At 44.8% G+C, this 23,695-nt stretch overlaps 1 protein-coding gene and 1 long non-coding RNA gene across 4 annotated transcripts in view; one reads left to right on the top strand and one right to left on the bottom strand.

The window, feature by feature from the left end:
• Positions 1 to 984, bottom strand: part of LOC119403929 (uncharacterized) — a 148,254-nt gene extending 147,270 nt beyond the window's left edge. The window contains exon 1 of the long non-coding RNA XR_005186111.2: positions 916 to 984. This is a non-coding gene — a long non-coding RNA (uncharacterized LOC119403929). The remainder of the gene's footprint in view (positions 1 to 915) is intronic.
• A 297-nt stretch (positions 985 to 1,281) lies between these two features.
• LOC119403918 (uncharacterized) overlaps positions 1,282 to 23,695 on the top strand; it is a 177,857-nt gene continuing 155,443 nt past the window's right edge. For 2 of the 3 annotated variants that reach the window (XM_049418275.1, XM_049418270.1), the window contains exons 1-2: positions 1,282 to 1,519; positions 5,002 to 5,144. In XM_049418275.1, the coding sequence (XP_049274232.1) occupies positions 1,387 to 1,519; positions 5,002 to 5,144 (276 nt within the window). In that variant the 5' untranslated portion in view covers positions 1,282 to 1,386. The remainder of the gene's footprint in view (positions 1,520 to 5,001; positions 5,145 to 23,695) is intronic. The other variant, XR_007417087.1, reaches the window with a different exon arrangement.

Here is a 23,695-nt window from a genome sequence, read left to right as displayed (position 1 = left end):
AATAACGATTGCTTTAATTTAGTAATATCAAACCACATCTCCATAGAACAATGGCTTGAGAGTGGTTAGATCCTTGTGTTATCATATTTCGAATATCCGCCCTAGACATGGTGATGGCGCAGTCCCATCCTTCATTCAAGCTTTTTTGGCATGTCTGCCTCTTCATTATCCTTTATTCAAATGTGGCTGGATATCCAGTCAAATCAGCTGTTGTGAACCTGCGCTGAAACATATATTCCACACTTTCTGCAATACATTGGGCTATTTCGCGATTTTTGGAAGCTGACCTCGCGTTTTTGATAATCTGAAGGGCGTGCTCCATCCGTACATACGATCCAGGGTTGTCCTCCAGAATTATCTCAGATAAATTTCACGGTTCCAGAAGTGCCAGTAATTACGATGTCGTTGACGAAGGTTCATGTGTATTTAGATTTGTATTTATTGTGTCAGTATTGTGCATGTATCATGTATTTATTCTGTATGTATTATGCATTATGGGTGTATCATGTATGAAGTGTTCAAATTTTCTATGATGTGCAATCGTTTCTTTCTGTTCTTTGATACCTTCTATGTTGTGTTGAATGATGTAATTTTATAGCCCCCCTTACACAATGCTCAACGGGCCAGTAAGATATTTCAAATAAATAAATAAATAAATTATATGTTTCTCACTTTATGCAAAAAATTTAGACCCCACCGGGGCTCTTCAGGTCGATGCAAATTTCTGCTAGGAAAGTGTGAACTTACTTGCAAAACTTCTGTGATACCCCTTTTCCCGATTACGCCGAATAAAAATGAGCGCGACTAAAGTTACCGACGAGATTCTTCGTAATCGCGGCTACGCTAGCCCTTGCTGCACCCAACTGCCGCCGAGAAAGAGTTCGCTTCATGGTAAGCTCGGTGCGACAAACTTACTCTCTTTGACCTCTTGAGAAGCTCCCGAACGACGCATATTCCTTTTTTTACCGCTTTGAAAGTCGCCCGCTTGCGTGCCCTGCCTGCTCAGACAACTAACTTATCCAGAAACGCAGAGAAAGTAAAGGTATGGTACTAGACGGCGTTGATTGAGCACGTCCACGGCGCCTGCAGAAAGAGAGGGAAGAAAAGTAAACGCAAGAGGCACTGATTGAACGCGCTCGTGCAGGCGCCACAGTGAAGAAAATGAGTTAGCCCAGCACGTAGTCAGGGAAAGGGACACAACACAAGGGGGAGAACAATGCCAAAAATTTGTCCTGTAGTTCCACAACTTAGCGAGCCCTCATTGACGTGCCGGTTCCCTGGAGACGAGCACTCTGCCCGAGGCGGCAGAAAGGAAAAAAAAAAAACTGCGCTGTTGCAGTACGCAGTCCGTGTCGGACCGTTTCACGTCAACCCGCCGCTAGCGGGATGAAGACGCTCAGGCTCAGCTCATCTTCACCGGCGCACGTGCGCCGCTTGCCGCGCTCTTCCTCCAGGCTGAACATTTTCTGCTTGGTCGTTTCCATTTCCCGTCAGGATGGTGGCACCGCAGGAGCCAAAGGTATGCCTCTCTGACTCGCTACGCGCAGTGCTTCCGCAGAACTGCTTGTCTAATTACCACCGCCCTCTCAGCGAACCCGCTTTCGTTGCCTACCATCGAAGGTTGTTTGGCGGGTTAGCCGTGACAAACTGACATAAACCAGCGACTAACGGAGTACGCCGGACTTGGGTTAACAGCTAACGCAGAAAGAGGGAGTCATGACGATGTCAACAATACCTAAAGCTAAAGGAGCACTAAAGAAAAAAGCGATTTTTTATTAGTACTCTACTCTTTCACAATACCAAAAACACCACGTTTGCCACAAGAAGGAGCTCGGTACGCGAGAAAACACGCAATAATAAAATGCTGGTGGCGACGCCACCTTGAAATTCCCGCACCGCGACGTCATAAATTTTGACGGCATCTGATAGGGCCCTACGTAGTTCCTAATCGGTAAAAATGATGTACATTGTCCTCTGAAGGGCCAGAGACTTAACATGCCAAATTTCAATGTAATTAGTTGAGCTAATGTCACCAAAAGACAAAAATTTCACTTTGAAATCCGTGACATCGCGCGCAGAAATTTCGGCGCTAAATTTAAAAATGAAACTTTTACCTTCATTTTATCCTCTATGATGGTGAAATTAACGACGTTAGTGTACAACTTATCAATCTAAACCAATTCATTGGTTCACTTTAGTGTACCTTTAACCCGCAAAAGACCCCAAGGTTCTCAGTATTACCTACTACGAGGGTGGAGAGATGCAGGGAGAAAGCTAAACACACTGAATTTACACCGTTGCGCTTGTGACCGAATGCAACGCATAGCTGCTTGCTAAGAATGAAAGGTTAAAATGTTAATTAAGACCTGTAAGTGTTAAATGAAGATGTACTTGCAGCTCTGCAAGAACAGCTTCAGACATATCTGTAGAATATATAGAACGATGAATCACCCTAAACATGCTAACTTGCGCTGATGCGCACATTTTCACAATTTTGTGCACATAAAGAAAGGTTAAATTCGTAAGGAAAGTGGCCTTTATAGAAGCATACACATCCGACGTAATCACTGGTAATTTAGAAGTTACTCTAAATACAGTGCCTTATAATACAATGCATATTTTCAGCATTTTGCATACATATAAATTGAAGCTAGATTACTAAATATTGTAGCGTTTACAAGACGTAGACAGCGCAGAGGTTATTGCTGTATTTAAGTAACATTTCCAGTGTACTAATTTTACCACCATTCTTGGTATATTAATGTCACGCCTCAACTTAAACCTAACAACGTACGGTAAACATATGACTCGCCCTCTGCCTGTATTCGCTATGTGACCCCATCATTGTGGCTTCTGGCCAAGGCTTGTGTCGGTGGTTGCGTGAGTGAGGCCTCAGAAAATAGGAACGAAATTTAGGCATTCATATTTGGTGAAGCAACTTAGAATGCCGAAGCATCACTGCTGAATTTCACTTTTTAAAAAAGTAGCGGTATTTACTAACTTCGACGTATCAAATACGTGTCACAACATTCACTACCTATGCACTAACTGCAGATAGTAACTGCGAAGTTAGTAGCTCTAATACCATGACACCTACTACTTCCTGTTACAGCCTACAGGGCAGCAGTAATACAATGTTAGTGACAGAAAAGTAAAAACATGACAGAAAAGTAAAACGGTATGTTTGATTGATTTATGATGTTTAACGTCCCAAAGCGACTCAGGTTCTGAGCGACGCCGTAGTAAAAGTGGCATTGTTTTGGTACATTAATTATTAATCGCTTAATGCTGCATATTACACCACAGTGACACCTTCAGATACATAAAGCGTGAATAGAAGCCTGAACGAACCATAAACGAGAACATACACGCACGCACGCACGCACGCACGCACGCACGCACGCACACACACACACACACACACACACCACACACACACACACACACACACACACACACACACACACCACACACACACACACACACACACACACACACACACACACACTCGTAATATCAAGGCTTCTAGACGACGTGTATTAAGCGGTGTGTCCTTTTCTTCTTTCTGTCCGTTTTTTTAACCTGATTGCGCTGTTGTTTATTACGCGATGTAACAGCAACTTGAAGGCAATGTGTGGCGTTTTATTTTCTGAAAGAGCCAGATCCATAAACCGAAACTAAGCTAAATTTCGCAGAAGCGTAAAGCGCGCCTAAGTATCTTTCTCTTTTAAAACAATAGTAATCAAAATGGGGCAATCCCTCTTTGTAACTTTAACTCACAAAGGTAGTTCCGAATCAAAAATGAGCCACATCCTGCATGTGTTTGAATGAAACTGAGCCATATTCATCGAACCAGTGCTGTATCAACAATCGTGACCAAAACAACCAACACGGCCGCTTCCAATCTGATTCATTTGTGCCCTAGTTGCTTTCCTATCGTGTTTTCGTTCCCCAATTACTTTTTCTTGGGCGAGTTCGTACATTCTGAAGGACATGGTGTTGTTGGCCAAGACTCGAACAAAAAACATGGCTGATCCCTCTGTCATAGGAATCGGTATAACACGAAAGTGAAACGTGTCTTCACAGACGTAGTTGAGCGTTTGTTGTGTATTCTTTCGCCCCAAGATCGAATGAATGCTGCAGCAACAAATTGTAATGTCACGCGACGAACCGCAAGCAGCTCGAAACTTGCAACGCGCTGCACAAGAAGAAAGGACGCACGGAACGAACATACACAGGATAAGCGCGAACTAACTGTCACATTTGTAACTTATTTCTGCGTGAGCACCATGCTTCTTTCGCAAAAGCGGCCGCTCTAGTGTGCCACGTGACCTTCGTGCTCTCAACGCAAGACGTACAAACCACCGCGATCACGAGATAAGCGCGCGCACTAGCGACCACGCCCTGTAGAGGCGGGCGCTCGTCGCAACGGCGACGACCTTCAAAGCGCGCTCTTCGAGCCCTTCGCGCCATCTCGCTAGTGATAACGAAAACACGCGATGTAACACGGATCTCCGAGTACCGCCCGGCAGATGGTGTATATAAATAGCTCGCCGTTAGCATGACGTAGAACGTGCCGTCCGTGGACGAATCGTTTCGCGCTGCGCGTTGCAGAGCGAGGGGTCGTAAGTTCGATTCCCGGTGGCGGAAGTTTTTCTCCTGGTTTTTTTTTTCTTTGCCCATTCTTAGTCTTTATATTTTACAACGCCATATCCGTGACGGAAATACGTCAGTGGAGCCGTGGTGGACCCCGGCATAAAACACTTTCGTGTTACAAGAGTAAGAGGCCGACTTTCGTGCTTCTTTCTGCCTTTTAGTGTTCCTTTTCGAGTTTTGTGCTACAGTATCATGTCCTTCTTTCGCTCCAAGATGGTATATTTGATATAGAAGACAAGTGAAATGAAGATAATGGGCACCGATCTATCTTTGAAGGAGAAGTGATCCGAAACGACGCGGCATAAAACGAGCTAAGAAGAAGAAGAGCTGAAACATTTTTTGAAGGTCTTCAATGGATGCCAAGAACGAGAAAACACCGCCGACAGTCCAGAATGGTGCGCCTGTTGCCTGGAAGGACCACTCGCTCTACAAGTCTGGTCATCGCCATTACGCCCATGCAACAAAGGACGGCACCGACGGAAGCATCTGTAAGAGCCAAATTCAAATTTTATTCCTGAATACCGACGATAGTGGGCAATATAGATTTTAGCCGCACTGTAGATTTGAGGTATTTTGGTCACATGAGCACACTGGCAAAAAATTGTTCGAGCAGACCCGACCATATTGTCAGTAGCAAAAAACTGCGTTTTTCTCAGTTTCAGGTAAAGTGGACGCCACATACATATATAGCCCTACTTTGGGGTAGCACATTTTGCGCCGGTTAGCAGTCATGAACTAAGAGTCATAAGTAACGATCGTACCACACGAAACGAAAATGGCTTGGCAGCAGTGTACGTTATATAAAGGTTGCGCAACGTACTAAGGTCTTCGCGCTATCATCAATATTAACTATCTTACAGCTTACAAACTAAAAAATTGTCTTTTGTACGTCGTTGCATTTCCGCTGAAACCCCATATAACATCAAAACTTGTGCGTGAATTTCACTTATCCTAGTTCATTGCACAGCTTCATGTCTTACAAAAAAGCATGGGAAGACTCAATGAAAAATATAGCTTTTTTTTTTTTTTCAAAAGTAACGAGCTCTTGCGCGATGAAAAGCACCTGAAAATTAAGTTTCGGAAAAACAATAATTAAGTTATCCAAACTTGTTATTTTTTGTTTGAGGGTGGTTAACAAAGGGCCATAACTTTTGAACGAAACCAGATAGAGACGTAATTGTTCTGCACCACAATTCTGAATGTTTTTACATTCTTAAAATATTAAAGCTAAAAATTTGGTCCTTTTAAAACAACTTCATTTTAAAGGTTGGCGGCATACCCTAAAGAATGCAATAATATGACGAACAAAGTTGAAATTTTTTTATATAAGCGAAAGGAAGACAAGATGGTTACCAGTCAATCGTTCTTGCACTTGGTACTCCTAGCTCCTGGGAAGAATGGATTTACGGGCGTGTAATAAAAATTTTGAGTGCTATGTAATGGCTGCAGTACGCTCTGCAAGCCAGTGGATGATAAGTAACCAGAAGCAGACCAGCCACAGACGCGTGCACCACCCTCCGGTCTTTCACACTCGGTATAAGCCTAACCAAAACACTCTCCACTTTTGCTCACTCTTCGACTCTTGTCAACCCGTGATATAAGAAGAAAACCCTCAATGTTATTTCTTTGCGAACAAAAGGAGCCTCCTGTGAAAATAGAGGCTTTGATTGTGCGGTTCAGGAAATGTTGCCGGTTCCCTTGCTTCAGCATTTACGTAAACTTGACGTTAGGCGATTCAAATAAAATTCCAATGGAATAGCGTTTTGCGCTATACCGGCCTAGAACGGCGGTCGATGGTACAGTGGAGATGTTGGGGGGGGGGGGGGGGGGGGGGGCATACAGCTGTCGAGGTTAAGAACTGCAGCGACAATCTTATTCGCAAGTGAATATTATAATGTACGTACACCCAACGAACACCACATAAAACTTTAGATTTGACTAGCTATAGACACAAAGGTTGAGATTAGCAATAGTTGTTCGGTGTTCGTCTACAAGCTCAAGCTTTAAGGACCTGCCTCGGTCTTCCGAAATGCGCGTCCACAGCGGCAGCAATTGCCATAGCGAAAGCCCGTCCTATGTCAACGTACATACATAGCCACTTATAGTCTCAGGGAGTATATTCGACACTTTGCCCGGATACCTCCCCACTATCTAGCATCTTCACCTGCAAAAAGGCTCCATACAACATTCAACCACGTTATTTCTACCAGTCGTGCTTCTTTGCCCTCCAACTATACACTAAAGACCGTCCGCGCCATTATGGTGCCTACGTCGACCCGAAGTTCGCCTTAAATACCGGGATTTGCGAAAAAAAAAAAAAACACAAGAATGTCATCAGTTGCCCTCAAACAGGCCACACTACTCTATTTACACGAAGAGCGCATTAGTCGCGTCAACACTGACGTTTCATGTACGACTAGAAGCTCAACCACCGCAGTTATAATTCCAACAAGATCTGTCACACTTCAACTAAGAGTGTTCCCCGCAACGTCAACCACAGCTGCTGAACTAGTATTCATCCGTGGTTCTCTTCAGTTTTTCATAGAACAGCCACCTAATTTGTGGTCTATCCTCGGTGATTGCGAAGCAGCCTTCCCAAGTTTACTCTCCGCTTTACGTCACGGCTCACATGAGCGTCTTGTTGCGGAAATCGGGCAAGTCCAACATGAAGCAATAGGAAAATAGCGAAGCGTGCACTAACTCGCACAAGGCTTGAAACAGCGAAGCTGAATGATTCTGAAGTATAATCCGGTTGCTTGTAGGTTGTTGCTAGGCTTTGGCTAGGCGATGATGGGTTGGTTTTTAGGTTGCTTCAAGGTTGCTGATAGGCTTTAGCTAGGTGACGCTAGGTTGCTTCTAGATTTTCGCTAGGCATTAGGTAGGTGATGCTAAGTTATTTCTAGGTTGTTGCTAGGCTTTATTTAGGTGATGCTAGGTTGTTTCTAGATTGCTTCTAGGTTGTTTGTAGGCTTTAGATAGGTGATGCTAGGTTGTTTCTAGGTTGCTTCTAGGTTGGTTGTAGGCTCTAGCTAGGCGATGCTAGGTTGCTTTCTCTGGCTATCCTCCCTGCCTTTCCTTTATTTTTCTGTTAACTATCTCGGCAGCCAAGTTGCATCAGAAGACTTCTGTTTCGTAAACATTGTGCGCATGATGCGAATAAATTGAGTTTTAATTAGCATGTGTTTCTGGTGCCTTTGAAGCAGGCGCCTCACAGCGGGTCTGAATTAACAACGCGTTCCATGTTTTCTTTTTCTTCCGTCATTTCTGTGGCTTACCATACGGTATTTATCATTTTAAATCAATTATTCAACACTATACTCTTATTGACTCAGTATCAGGCCCGTAGCCAGGGGGGGGGGGGGACCGGCCCCCTCCTCCCCCGAAATTGTTATGATACGTGGTGTTTTACCGAAAATAAATAATGAAAATAGGCGTTTTTCTCAAATATTCAAGGCTTTCAGTAAGTGCCCCCCCCCCCCCCCCCCCCCGAAAAATATTCCTGGCTACGGGCCTGCTCTCTATATACATAGAAATGGTGTGAAATCCTGGCAGTATGCTGTAGTTGAAACCGAATCAGGAAGAAATGCTCAAACTCATCGTCACTAGACGCTGTAAACCTGAAGCGCAGGAGAGATACATGACTGGCAAGTTACTATAAAAAAACTAACATTGCAAGCTCTCCGCACTGCAAAACTCGTGAACATAACACTTTCGAGTATTTACTCTGCGGCGCCTTGATAATAGCATGCACATATGACCTTGCCATAGCGTACCTCGGCATTATTGCGTCCGTGATTTTTCACACACGTGTAATCAATAACGGCGTTGCAACCCGCCCTTTTCCGCACGCCTGTGGGCGAAGTCACGTCAACCCAAATGTAAAACTTTCGCGCGATGAAGCCACTTTTCTTTGGCACGCAACCCCCTTCCTGTCGCGCCTTTCGGTAGTCGCCGGGTCGATCGCTGCCTTCGGCTTCTCTTCTCGATGCCAGACGTCGTAACACGCTGTGAACGTCGACTATCAAAAATCGATGCGCGCCTCTGCTGACGCCGCTGAAACTCGCTGCCGGTCAGAAGGTGACATATGGAAGTTTTGAGATCCAGGATGCCGAGACGCCTCTCTGCCGCACCGAACTTCGCAGAAACCCATCTCCTCCTATACACGACGTTATCGCACATTTGGAGTGATGCATTATGGTGGTAAACATAACTGAACGGTACTTCATGCGTAACGAAAGTTCAAACGAAAAAATGCAATTCTAGTAGGGCGCTTCGCATTGGAGACAATGAAGAAAGTTTTCATTTCTTGATACCCAATATTCTTACTGGGGCATTCGTAGCTACGTGTCAACGTTGGGGAACGCTAATATACAAAGCACCTACAGTCCAAAAGCCAGTGTTTAACAACAGAATTCGATGAAGATTTCGTACGTTCTGCAGGAATGGTTTGTCAAAGAAAAAGTCTAAAGCCCGACACAGAGCGTGGTGAACTTTCCTCGAACTAGCCGCCACGTTCGTCGGATAAACGAAAAAAAAAATGTGTAGCGATAAGAATACGACACTGCACGACTAAAAGTAGATGTGTCTAAGCATGCAATAACATTAAACGAACTTTTGCTAATGACGACTGTATTCATTCAATCGTACAGCTGGCTAAACTCAAATATTGAGTATGTTTCTTTAGCACAGTGATTTATCCACCTAGTTACAATTAACTGACGGCTTATAATTAACTGAATGTAACCGATTACAATTACTTCATTCAAACTTGTAATATGCTATACAATGACGAATGACTGTCCCGCAAAATGAAATGAACAATTATTGAAACGTACTTTTGCATTTGCGTTCTGCTTCTAGCGCTATTGATGTAAATATTGCGAAAAAACACAAAAAGCTAGCCGCACTCTTACGGTGCGTCCGCTGCGGTTATTCATACGTCATTTGTCGTCACCATAAAACGTTTTTCAAAGGTCTTGTGGTTCATGTTGCCTCATTTGCATCTGAAGACAGCAGCAGGAACACTGAAAACGCGGACACTGTAAGTTCTGAAGGGAAAGGCGATGTTGTAACATACGCATATATTGCGTTCAAGGTTGTTGCACATGTAGCCTTGTTGCTACTCGCTAGCCCCGCTCTCTGCCGCCTCCCCCTAATTAACTACAGGCGATAACCAAGGATCCATGAACACAAAAAACTGCTTATACACAAATCCTTACATAACATGCGATGACTTTGCTCACACAACTGCTGATATCCCCCTTCCCGGAGGCGCACAGGCACCTTATATAATGGCGCTGAGGATGAGTGCACACCGCAATGCGCAGTGCGCGTTAATGATGCCTCACATTTGAAGACAAGAATGCCTTGACGTTCTCTGTAAAGTTATGGTTACTAAATGTCCCTACACTCGCGTTCGGGTCCCCTATAAAACACAGCGTTTATTGTTGCTGGGGTCTGGGGAAGCCGTTCGCGGTAGGATCACTAATAGGCTAAGAAATCGTCCGTGATACATTTCAAAGCATCAAAATATGAAGGGAACGTAACTATCGAGACACGGCGTACCTGGTTCGCCAACATCCCGAGGTGCGTTGAGATGCGCACTGGCAAGGCTGCTACGTAGCATGACCGCGGTTTTCCTATCCCACGAAATTGAAATTCACAAAATCGCGTCGCCTACAACAGAAACGTAGTGCAATAGGAGGCCACTCTGCTCAACCCGGGTCCTGACGGCCAGAAGTGGCTAGCAGACCTGGCCATCAGAGCTACAACAAAGCCAAAGGTAGCCACGCGTTCTTAGTTTTGTTAAAAATAAAGTTTTCCTCCATCTCTCTCTCTTCTGACAGCTTGTCTTATTGATGAAGTAACCGGTTAGGTGTACTTCTGACACTGAAAGAAAAGTTCATTTGCAACGAGTAGTTCCAAGTGGAACATAATTGTTCAATGATTTCCAAAAAATCTAAAGGTAATTAAGTCCGTGTAATTTTTATGAATAAGTCTGATTCAAAGGGGATAGTCATAAAACGTACACATCTGCTCATGCATTCGATGAACTCGGCTGCAGCCCGCCTCACAGCGTTCGTTGAAGAATCTATTAGTTTTAAATGCACAAAAAAAGATGTCTTTACCGAATCGCCGTATACTGCGAGGTGCCGGATGCATCCCAAACTCTAAAGGGGAGCAGGTCACATACCCCAACTCAGACATGTATACATACCTGTAAATATTTCCGTTATGATTATGTGCTAAGACGTCTGCTTACTAGTAGGTTTGATAAGACAATAATCAAGCCACAATCTACACACGCTACAGTAGTCTGGCTGTCTAGCTGGCTGGGTGCGAGCCATGAAAGGTGCCGTAGTGCAGGCATTCAGAATAATTTCGGCTGCATGCTGCTCTTAATGTGTACCCAGTGCATTTGTACATTTCCTTTCGTCGTAATGCGACCAAGTCAAATGCGGCATCCTGCATACTTCAAAGCCTTCCAATACTTGCGAGAAAAATACAATTCCTTAGCCAGTTAACACAAGGCCAGCGCATGTGGCCGCTACCTCCAAAGCCATGGTTCAACATAAGAAGGCTCGAAGGCTGCGCACACATCTTCAGCCAAGTTGCGCCCACATACTCATCGGCTGAATAAAGAGAAAGGGTGATCGAGAGCATGAAGGGTGAGAGCACCACGCTGCCTCAATTGTACTCGAGTCAACGAAAGAACAGCGTTGTGCAGTACGCCTAAATGATTTGTTCTCCTACTCGGAGTGAGCGCCTAACAAAGACAAAATGGTTTCTGCTGCCCATGTGCTATCCGTGTAAATTTGTGAAAGCGAGACAAGGGAAGTCACGACTGCTTTAAAAAAAACCGCGTTTCACGAACTTTTTCTGTGGTATAAGGTAGCCATCCCATCTGTAGATATATTTTTTTAACATTGGAGATCATGTTTTCAAGAACTGAGGCATGCTCTTAGATGCGCAGTTTGAGAAACAGCTCATCTCGCGGGCCAATAAAGCTTTTTTGGCAACAGGCGGTTTCATTGCACTTCTGTTCAAATTAGACAAAATATTTATATTGGAAGTATGTTCAAAGTAACGAAATACTTTTTCCCGGGTATTTTATACTAACCTCCCATTCTGAGTACGGTATTTTGTGCCCTACTCAAGCAGCGATAGAGACCAGTAGCAATCACTGCAGGCACCAATCATCCAGCCGTGATAGAGGCGGCTGGATCACTGGGGCCTGAAAAGTACGGGGGAAAGGAAAAAACAAATTAGCATTAAAAACAATGTTACTCTAGCGTAAAACTCAGAAAGTTAAGCCAAGAATTTATTGGGTTGGTATTAGGCCGAATTAAAATTTGTGGTTGGTGGCTCACAAGTTACCGTCCCGTTGGGACGCTCATAGCATCCATCAATTCATCCACCGTGGGGTGAAAGCCACGTGCACTGAACAACGTATGTAGGTCTGCGGTTCATGGGTATCTCCATCTGAACTACCCCGCAGATGCAAGACTTCACTAGCCCCGGGCACAATATCAACCGTTGGGCAAATAAAGTTTATTCAACTCAACTCAACTCACTGTCAAACAGCAAACGGGTTGTGAATAGCTTGAGTGCAAGAACCATGTCGCAAAGTGCGCAATCATTTAATAAAACAGACATCCTCCTTTCCCAGAGCTGTGTCCGTCTGTTTGGTCGATCTCATCAGTAATGTAATGTTATGCATTGCACATATGCATGATTGACCCACAGGAGTCGGCGCACCGACTCTTCTGTCAGTGTCATAGCAAAGTAAGCCGATCTCGAAGACATGAGGCATATTCATTCGGTAGTTGCACAAGCTTTCTTGCACGTGCTTACCCACGTTCAATTACCACGCTCAATTAACTCAAGTAATTACCATGATAAGTACACATTGCGCCAACGTACATAGAAGCATGAATTGACCACAAGCGAGAACACACACATGCACAAACAGAATATCAAGGCTACTGCGCACGCGTTATCTACAGTCGAACAGCTCCTTGATGGCTATACCCCTACTTTGGGATAGTACACATCGTACCGGTTAGCAGCCATTGAATTGAGAAGAATAATCGGTGTTTTCTACTCAGTATCTCGTGCCCTACTGTTCGTTTATATGTGTGTCACCCCATACCACGCAAATGTCATCCCAATGTAATCAAGCAAATTAAAGTTCGTCTAAATTTTACATAGGACTGTCACAATTACGACATAATATACAACGGCATCTACGAAGCGTCTGACAAGATAGGTAGCTTACTAGTAGTTACCTTTTATTGCGATAGCAATTATATGGACAGTCTCGACGGGTTTTTGCCGTCGTCGTCATGTCCTTCCGGTATGAAGTCCAAATTGATAAGATCCCCCTGCGCATTGTATATTCTACCGCGGGTAAAAGCGCACGAGTGGGGGCGACGAGCGCGGCCGAAGCAGAGGTCAAACGAGCCGGCCCATTTCCGTCGCACGGAGGGTGCATGCGATAAAATCACCCCGCTCGGGAGGCCTGTCGTAAAAGCAGACAGGAAACGCCCTACCCGTCTTTAACGATCATGAAAAGACGCGAGGTGGGGGACGGGGGTGGGTTTCGCGCGAGAAGCCACTTTGAACTTTGAATCTAAGGGCGCGGTCGCGATCGCTGGCGTGCTCGCTATCTCGAAAGCCATCACAGTGGGCGGCTCGTATACCTTTCCACATGCTGCGCTCTCAACGGGAAGTGACTATGCGGAAAGCATTTCTCCCTGGAGCGGCCGTATTCTCTTACAACAGCGTTTTGTAGTTACGCGAGATCGGATACAAAACAGTTAGCTGCCAGCCTCTCTTCGTGTAACACTACAATTTGTTGCTATCGCATTCATTGCTTTGCCTTTGCGGTGAAACTCTAACTTTTTTTAAATCACTAAGAAAACCTCCGTGGTAATAATGGCAAAATTTACAAGCTTTACTAGCTTCTGGCTAGTAGCGAGATGCCGCGCAGTAAAATACGCTTGAAACTGGTAAATACATGCGGTTACTAGCTGTTTACTAGCTTTTTCTTCAATGTGTAGTGCTACAGATGTGCTCGATAGCAGCTCTGTTCTCTACAAAATTACACAATAATAAAACAACAAACGCTACCTAGCACCCTCGATGCAAGAAAAGATTACGGCAGATCCCATGCATTGTGGGAGTCGATGTCATTCGAAGCAGTAAGCGAGTAGCAGGCTATGCCGCATTTCTTGTTCACCCAAGTGTTGCTATGTGGATCGATGCCTCTCTGCACGTTGATTAGTTGTGAGTATATAGTGGGCTTACCAAACACATCGACTACACTGACGCCCACAGGGCAGCTTACAGTCCGACGTAACGTCGGCACTCACGTTAGAGCATAGAAGTAAGTCTTATCCTAACCTACACTCTTAAAAAAAGTTAGTAAACAGTTAGTAACCGCACGTATTTAACAGTTTCCAGAGTATTTCACTACCTTCGCGTCATCTCTTTACTAGCCGGCAGCTAGTGAAGCTTGTAAATATTACCGTTACTATCAGGGGTGGCTTTCTCAGTGACTACAACTATGGTGGGATATAACTTAAGAAATCCGGAGAGGCCCCGCCCAGATGACCGAAGCGCGGCAGGCGATCGCCTCCGCGACTAAAGAAACAGAGCTGCTCACGCACTCGGCAATTTTCTCCGAAGCTGGGGCCACCCATCATCCGGCTCATGACGTCAGTCTGGAATGCGCGCCCACTGGTGAAGGCTCGTGTGGATCCCCCTTTGATGAGGAAATGCCGCAGACTTCTATCGTTGTATCCGACTATTCGCCTCGTGCGCCACCGATGGCGGCGCTGCGAACTGCGTTCCGATTACGCAAAGCCGCGGATTCGGCTTTTGTCGTCTGGTAGGCTCTGGCTAGAACAGCAGCATTTTCGGTTCGCTCGCGCCGCACGGCGTTTCTCGACTACTAGCTGCATTTTCTTGTAATGATAGTTCTTTAGATAGCTGCTAGCAATACAGGAGGTTAGGAAACGTTAACATTTAGCGTATCTTCTATTTACCCACAGCCATTGCGGTCAGGATCATGCACCCGAGTTCGTAGCGTCACTCAATTGGTTGAATGGCATTGAAGTAGCTTACGTGAAAGCGCGAACGTCCCGCCAAGCGAATTAAGAGAGTCTACGATGCTTTGGAAGCGAAGCGCAATCAATAAAAATTAGCGTTGTGTAAGCAGACTTGACTTGAACAAAAATTCACACTCCACTCCCAATTGTAGTCATGTGGAGCTGTGTACACAAAACGTTTGCCGACAAAATAAAATTGATAACTTCACCGACCAGCGGGTTATTGCGGACAACCAGTGTGGATTGGGCGATTTGGACGCACATTAAAACTTGTTACACTTACTATCGGCTCCGAATGAAACGCCATGGGGGCGAAAATGTTTGAGACCCGTGTACTTAGATTTAGGTGCACGCTAAAGAACCCCAGGTGGTCGAAATTTCCGGAGTCCTCCACTACGGTGTCTCTCATAATCATATCATGGTTTTGGGATGTAAAAACCCCACATATTATTATTATATATCTGAATGAAACGCCAGCAGTGGTGTGCGTGGTACAGTTCGCACCCTTATGATTAGAGATACGCTCATGCGGTTTGCCGCTTGTGAGCCACAATCATGCTTTCGATCGCGCAGTGCTGCTTAATCGGGTGTGCGGGCCTGTTAATGGTTCTGACAGGACGGCGCGCACTATACTCGGAAAATGCGCTCGGGAAACGCGCTCCACTGTTCGTGTTTCATTTGACATCGATAGTACAGCTTGGTAAATAGTAGGAAAAATCGGCGAATGTGTCCAGAAAGAGGAGAAAGAGAGCTCTTTCCCACCATTCTTTTGGCCCCTTTGGCTGGTTATTGCTATTATTTATCGCGCTGTACCAAGATTGATTATTTTAAGGTGAAAGCCTTAGATTCCTCATCAAACGCGAAAATTGTCTGTTAGCGTCCCGCGTCCGCAACGTCAACACGAGTGATGCAAAACACCATCACATGATGACGTCATCTTATGACGTCATCATGGCATCATATACCGCCAAAATGTGTGATGCCATAACGCAAGTCACATGATGACGTCATCACATGACACTGTCACTTTGCATCGCCTCCGTGATCGGTGGGCTGCTCACGGAGGCCATGCAAACCCAGATGATGTGTAGAAAGCTTGCAGTGCCTCCGATCCTTGAGGCAGTGCAAAACGACGTCATGTCTAGAAAGCATTCGGAGGGTGGCGGAGAAGGAGCGATACATCGACCGAAGAAAAAGATGGCTTTCGCCTTCTAGTCATCTGAAATAAAGTGAACTATATCTTAGGCAATTGCATAAGGAACCCTGTGAGTCATTTTAGTACTGTGGTCGCATCACACCCTATCAGGAGTCGACAATTGAGAGTGATTTCCACTATTTTATTGCAAATACATCTTATTACGACTTTCCGATGCGAAAGCTTTGTATTTATCTACGTTAATAAGGTTGCACTAATTCTTTTCAGCATACTTGAAAACGAACGAGTCAGAAAACGTCGATTTATCAACGTAGGGATTAAAGCATGTCGCATAGAAAAAACAACTCCGCACAACCTAACAATATTTCATATCACCGTCGTGCATCCCCGTGCTCTCAGCCTTTTTATTTCTTGTTTAAACTTCAAGTACTTACGACACGTTTACACAGCAGCTGATCTAAACTTGGATTTAATCAAAGATTGTTGCCTGTAACGACCATTTAATTTATTTGAATGACGTCCCATGTCTTTTCTCATGCGCTTAAAACTACGAACAATGGAACTGAACCGAAGGAGAAGGCTTGGCAACCGAACACGCGCAGCACGTGGTATACATATATTGTGCTTTAACGCAGACACGGAAGCCGAAACGCAAACGCTGAAGTCAGTGATCGAAAACAGGCCGGAAAGCCATATGGAGTGCGCTACGGCCATAGAACAGTCGCGAAAAGAAATCATCGCCATACATGCAGATGTAGGTACACATTGATTGCTAGCAGAGGACACCTGGAGCAATAGACACTGAACGTACTCCTGACGGCAACTCCGCGTGATTTCGCCGGGCATTTTGCTTGAACATTCAGTACAAATTGCTTTATGAATTTGCCCACTATTGTTTCAGTAACTCGAGCAGGACAGACTGGCCGGCAGCGTCGAGCAGGCTTCACGTAGCGAGCGAGCGCGCGCGCGAAGAGCGGCACCCGAGTCCCCTCTCTGACGTCACGTGCTAGAGGGCGCCACTCAAAGATTTCGAGGCGAATAGATAGCTACTAAGCTGCCTATGTTGCCACTTGCTTCGTAGATGGGGATGTGTATTACAGCGTAATTGTGGCAGTCTTATGCAAAATTAAGACAAACTTCAGTTATCCTGAGTGTTTTGGAATAACACTTTTGTGCTACGCTATGGCACACATACATGCAAACAGTAGAGCGCAAGATACGGAGTAGAAAACACAGATTATTGTATGCGAAGCAGCTTTTGCTCGGGGCTGTGTCCGGCGGCGGCGGTGGCGTCCGCGCTCCACTGCGTATGCGCCTACTCTCTCTCCCCCTCTCCTTCTTTACGCAGGTGTTCGATCGCCTTCTCTCCTCTCCTCCCCCGCGTTGTAACCGCGGCGCAGCCTCTCCTCCACGTGATGCAGCCGCGCCGCAGCCAAATACAGCCTGTAACCCACTCTCTCCTCTCCCTCCCCTATTTCATGTGTATATAAGCGCGTGCTTCTCGCTTCGCTTCCGTTCAGATGAGTTGTAACGTCAACGTCGGCGCCACTAGTTCACTCGGCGCTATCGGAAAACAACGCACAAACACAACGTAATGATAACAGAAACACTAAATACAAACCTCACACACTAACGGAAACGCCGAGTGAACGTAAAGGAAACTTGGTGTGCGCCCCTAATGCTGCTTCGCATCCCCTCATGGTTCCCTTGAGTGGGAGATGGTGTAACTTTCTTCATCTAAATTCTACGGCTGCTAATCGGCAAAATGTGCGCTATCCCAAAGTAGGGGCATAAATAGCCATCAAGCAGCTGTAATAATAGATAGCGCATGCGTAGTCAACGAAGAATAAAGAAAAATGGCGCACGCGTAGTAGCATTGATATTCTGTGGTGCTTGCTTGTTTGTTCTCTTGCTTGCGGTCCGTTCATGCTTCTATGTACGTTGATATGATGTGTACTTACCCTGGTAGTTACTTCGGGTAATTAGCGGTATCTAATTGTTCTAACAGCGCAATGCCATTTCGTTTTATTTTTTATGTCATCCTATATGTGCCTTTAAAATAGAATCAACGTGATATGGCAATGCACACGGCACATATAAACAAAATAGGCAAAAGCTTCTAGCGGTTTAATTGTAGTTCGCTAGCTTTAGTACGGCTACTATGTTGCTAGTGCGGTTACTAACAACTTAGTAATAGACTAACCATTCGAGTTAGTACTATTCACTTACTAACCAGATAGCGAATTTCAATAAGCTGCATTTTACTACCTTGACTTACTAAGGGGCTAGTGTTTTTTGTGACAAGTAAGCGGTTAGTATTTACTCAGTGAATATGCTTATATTTATTTCTAAGAGTGTAGTGCACATTATGGTGCAATGGTGTGCATAATATAAGTAGCGGCTTTTGGCGTAGCCCTCTGGGGCCAAACAACTGTTGATTATAGGCTGCTGAGTCACAGAAGTGCATATGTGATGTTGATTACGTTGTTATGAAAGCTGATAGCCAACACTTAAACCACGATTGAAGTTGCCGCGACATGACGCCTGTAGATGGGCTTTCTTCGGCGCAGTTTCAAGCAGTGTCATGGCTCTGTGGTAGAATACTCGACTGCCGCGCAAACTTCCTGGGTTCGATTCCAGCTCGAACCTTGATCGTTATTCTTTTCGTCAATCTGATTTTTCGCTCATCGAATGCTGTCGACGACGGCACAACACTTTCTACGACACGGGCTCCTTAACGCTCTCAAGTTAAGATTTTCGAAGTCTGTGAATTGCGTGTGGCGCATCCACGTAGCCTATTCCAAGGACATGGTAAGCGGGTATACTACACATGTGACTGAGACAAAGGGTTTCGTGACGTACGCAACGGCCACGTCACATTATTCATGTCGTGACTTGTCATCCATGTTCCTCATACACCCATGTCCTCCTATGTCAATTTTGGTATGCGTCAAGTTAAGGAGACGACTACGAGGACGTCCATACGTAGGCGGCTAGACAAATAGGTAGATAGATAGACGGTCAAAGTGCCTTTGTTCCGCAATGAAATGCTTCGCATTTAATGTATTCACCGTCGTAGGCACCCTTCATTTAATCGCTCGCATCAACAATAATCGTTAATAGTTTGTTCACACTTCTCTCTCGGACATTTAGTTATTGTCGTAGCCGGTGTTCGCATTTCTTCGTCCTATAGTATGACTTGTGCGCTATGCAACATGTCGCAGCACTCTGAAGCACAATGGCACTCACGAGCTCACAATAAGGGCGCTGTATTCGCGACAGAAGCGTGGGGCCGAGGTTGCGTTCTTGGCCGAAGTATAGCAGTGCACAAAGAGGAGAATGGTGTACTAAATGTGTATGAGATGAACGGCGCACAGTGCTGTACGAGGCTCTGCATGAAATGAATGATTAGGTACGTAACTGTGTAGAACACACTGAGAAAAAGAAATCGGGCCACTATTGCTGCTGTTTCGATCACTTGCAAACACGTGAATTTTGAAGCTGGTAATAAACGTTGAGGCTCTGGAACTAAGCATAATTAACGAAGAATGCGACCCATAAATACCGATATAATTGCATATTTACGCGGTGTTTGAATTCCCTCATGCTAAATCTCGCACTTGCTTTGTTTCTTACTAAAGGGTCCAAGAAAGTCGCGATGAAAGGCATTAAGTTAATCTCCGGATTAGTTCAACCGATATCATAAGTATAAGGTGAAATGCTATGTGAAATTGTACTGATCTCGTGATCGGCCCAGGTCGATAAATGTTTAACATTTCACCGCTGCTGTACAAATTTGATCATCTTGTAAAGTTTACATCTGCTTTAGAAGGAAATGTGCGAACTAAGTACAATGCTGGTTGACTTCCCTAGGTTTCCTCCTCTCTCGGTGAACATAAGCCTGCTGAGCGAAGCAACCTTGTCAGGCTCATTCGGCAAGGAGTACGAGACGCCTTTCGACATAGCGTGTCGGTGCTTCTCGCATATCAGTGAACGCAAATATGAAATAAATGCCTGTCACAAGTAGTAAGTTACAAAGGAGAAACAGCCACGCTGCCTGAGCAAGCATGCACACCCTTCTCGGCTCTTGCCAGTGATCAAACTTTGCAACATCAAAAGCAAAGGCTCTACGACAACCAACATTGATTGCCACGCGTGTGATAAGACGTGACGGTGACGAATTGACCATGCTTGGCAGGACAAGGAGTGCTGGGATGATTGCCGGCTCGTATCTCCTCCCTCGCGAATGCCATGTCGTCCTCTGACGCGTGGAACAAGATTTATGGGACTCGTCAGGTGATGCATTTAGGGCTTTATCCGAGCGTATTGCGTCTCGGGGAGAGACGGCACGTGCAAGCCGACGAAATTCTCGACATTACAAGTGACAAGAGTCCAGTACCGCATAAGTCGCTTAATATGCTCGAGTACAGCGACACAAGTACAGACGAGAAGCGAACTACCGATTTCTAGAATAGGCTGTTTACGTATTTCTGTTTCCCCCATTGTGCTTAGCGCTTTGAAATCGGCAACAAAGGATCTGTCGATACCTTCTGTGCGAGCAATGCACAAATGAAAACGAAATGAATGGCACAAAGGTTGAGCAGAATAGCCTCTCATATGCTGCCCTACATTGGGTAACGCATAACACAACAGCGTAGTCAGACAAAAGCGGAAGGAAAAATGGACAGAGCATGTGGGTGTCGGGGTTTCTGCCCAATAACCTTGACCGAATAGGTAGAGGTATCTCTATAGGGAGACAGTACTTCTTTAGTTACTGTCTCGACTGATATCTACACAAAGCGTCACTTCAATTTTTGTCGCTGTTCCATAAGGAATACTGAGTGTGACATTCACAGTAACAGCTAATGTCTATAAAATTCATAAGATGCAAGGTATAATTGAAGGTTAGGAAGAAACAGTGCTTCGCTAGTGCCTTTTACAGAAATTGACAATGGAGCTTGCTCTCGCAGAGCCTCCACCAACCCACACAGCGTTCACGCGCTTTGTGTCGCCTAATGCACTGCACACCTACTGAAATGTTCTCTCACTCTCTGCCCCGACAGGATGGAAAAATGTGGATGTCTTACAGCGGATTACCAAGTGTACCTAAGGCAGAGAAAGTTTATGGGAGAACGGAAAAATTTGCGCGTAGAAAATTAACAAAAAGTTGGGCAGACTGGCAAAAGAATGAGAATGTTATTACTGTTGAATAAGTGCGTGCAATGTGACCGCACACATACCTATGTAAATCATTCGCGGTGATAATAAGGATGCGTTGCACTTCAAGTGGCAGACATCTCCATGTCCTAAAGTGTAGCTCAGCAGTATCCTTCTGAAATAAAATGAAGCTTTTCATCGATGTGTTGGTCACTTCCAAACTATGGGACTAAAATTGCATGTGGATTGAAATTCATCCCAAATTCTCGCTATAATTGATGTAAAAGACAACTTTATCTAGTAAGGTTAAGAGCATTAGGAGACTGGCATGTAACACAGATTGATCGGTTTAGTAGTATTCTAGCAGACTTGAAGATAAGTAGATCAGTTTGGCTTGTTATGTAATGTGTGCATGAGAATGACCTTTTATATTGATATACGTCAAACAGTTCAAGAATTTGTGCGAAAGACAGAGAAATGCAATTGAAGCCGATAGGATATTCAACAAACATGTGATATTGAGATTTTTTAGAGCGCAGACGGGGGTCAGTTGACAAAGCGCAAGTGATTGCAGTTAATGGCCGTATGGTAGAAGAGTTATATCTCACTGCATTGATCCGCAGTTTCTTAGGCTAGAATAATCTCGGACCCAATGCGTGAGACAGGCTATACGTCGTGTTAGAAAGCATACAGATACCGCTACACACCTACTTTAAAAGGCATCTATTGGGCAGCATCGCAATTTATTGTGCCCCAGCAGGCCACTACTATCGTGCTTTCAATTTCATTGTTGCTTTTCTTTACACTGCTGGGCTGCATGCCGCACTACACAGTTATCTGTCGGTACCTGTGCCTATTTCTCATTACGCCTTTGCGTCGCCTTCGTCTGTGTTGCGCCGCTTTGAAGTTACAACGTAGTAAACGTGTGTTTTCTGAAAATACATCCCGCTTCAACCCCTCCCCTCCAGGTGGCAGCAGTACTTCTAATATTTTTTTTACTACTACATTATTTCACACAAACATGATCTCCGTGTAAACACCGTCTGCTAGTTGGGATTGATAACGCAGGCCATTATATACATGGTTATCAAACTTGGTAAAAAAGTGAACGTGACGAAATCACCTCATGACATGCGCTAGGATCTTCGTTTGAAAATGCGCTTGTGCTCTTGATACATTGTAACCTGGGACACTGTAACACTTCATGACAATCCATCTTTAGGGCGAAACATTGTATCCATAAAACGTCAGTAGCCACGGCCATAGGTCAGCAAAAAATGTGGAGCTCACTCAGACTCACTCAGAAATAAATTTTGCCCTTAGGGCTTACTCGGACTCAGACTCACCGAAATGTTCCTCAAACGGATTCACTCGAGCTCAGGCTCGCCAAAAAAAGTTTTTCCACCAGACTCACTCGGACACAAACTCACCATGGCATTACTACCTCGGACTCACTTAGACTCAGACTCACGGCTCAATCCGAGTCTCAGTGAGTCTGAGTGAGTCGACTCATAAGCCCGTTAGCGCAGATTTAGCTTTTTCGGCAATGGTGTCATCGCTCTTTCATCGCAATATCGCATAATCGGTGCTCTACTGGGCGCCTTTTGGTCTCGTACCTTTAGATACGAGTTACCAGTGGTTACTGTCCAGTAACGACATTTTTATTGAAAGAAATTACTTGGACATATTTTTTATTAAGGACTTCCCGTGAAAGAAATTGCGGGAGGGAGGTCACGGCACCTCACCAACGTAACTCACGCCTGTGGTCAATAAATATTGAGCTAGCGTATGTACGCTAATGCGCTGATTTAAGTGTGAGTAGATTTGTGTATGAATGCGAGGCGACATAAGGTTGATAGTAATGCTGAAGTTGAGTAGTTGTCACCATAGGTCGGCACAAACAAATGGAGCTCACTCAGGCTCACTCAAGGAATATATTTTGCGCTTAGGGCTCACTCGGCTCACTCATACTCACTAAAATTTATGTGAGCTGGACTTACTCGGACTCAAACTTACCAAAGTATTACTCACCTGGACTCACTCAGAGTCACGGCTCGATCTGCGTCCGAGTGAGTCGACTCATGAGTGAGCTTGCCGACCTATGGCCACGGCTGCTGATGTCTGGTTTCTTCGTGGTAATTTTGTCATTTTTCAGACCGAAACACTGTATTCCAGATGAAAATAGACAAAAGGTGACTTTATGATAGAAAACTACTCTGTGAAATTGTGCCAGTAACACAAAAATTAAATCCTGGCCGCGGCGAATGCATTTTTGATGAAGGCGAAAATGTTTGAGGCCCATGTATTTAGATTTAGGTGCGCGTTTAAGAACCCCAGCTGGTCGAAATTTCCGGAGCCCTCCACTACGGCACCTCTCATAATCATATCGTAATTTTAAAACGTTATACCCCAGATATTAGTATTATTATTGTAAACAAAAATTAAGTTAATAATCTTTTTCGTAACTCTCTTACAAGCTTCACATCAGGTACTTTAAAGAATAAAAAGTGCGAAACTCTGTTTCTTAATCTAACGTAATCTAAGCTGGCCATTTTCCGTAAGTTTGGTATTTCTGAAGTAGTAAATTCCCCACAGTCTGGACTTCCCTTGAAGA

This window comes from Rhipicephalus sanguineus, chromosome 1, assembly GCF_013339695.2.
Source record: "Rhipicephalus sanguineus isolate Rsan-2018 chromosome 1, BIME_Rsan_1.4, whole genome shotgun sequence".
Taxonomy (NCBI): Eukaryota; Metazoa; Arthropoda; class Arachnida; order Ixodida; family Ixodidae; genus Rhipicephalus; species Rhipicephalus sanguineus.
The sequence above is the reverse complement of the archived record's forward strand: the minus strand, read 5'-3'. Positions and strand labels throughout refer to the sequence as shown.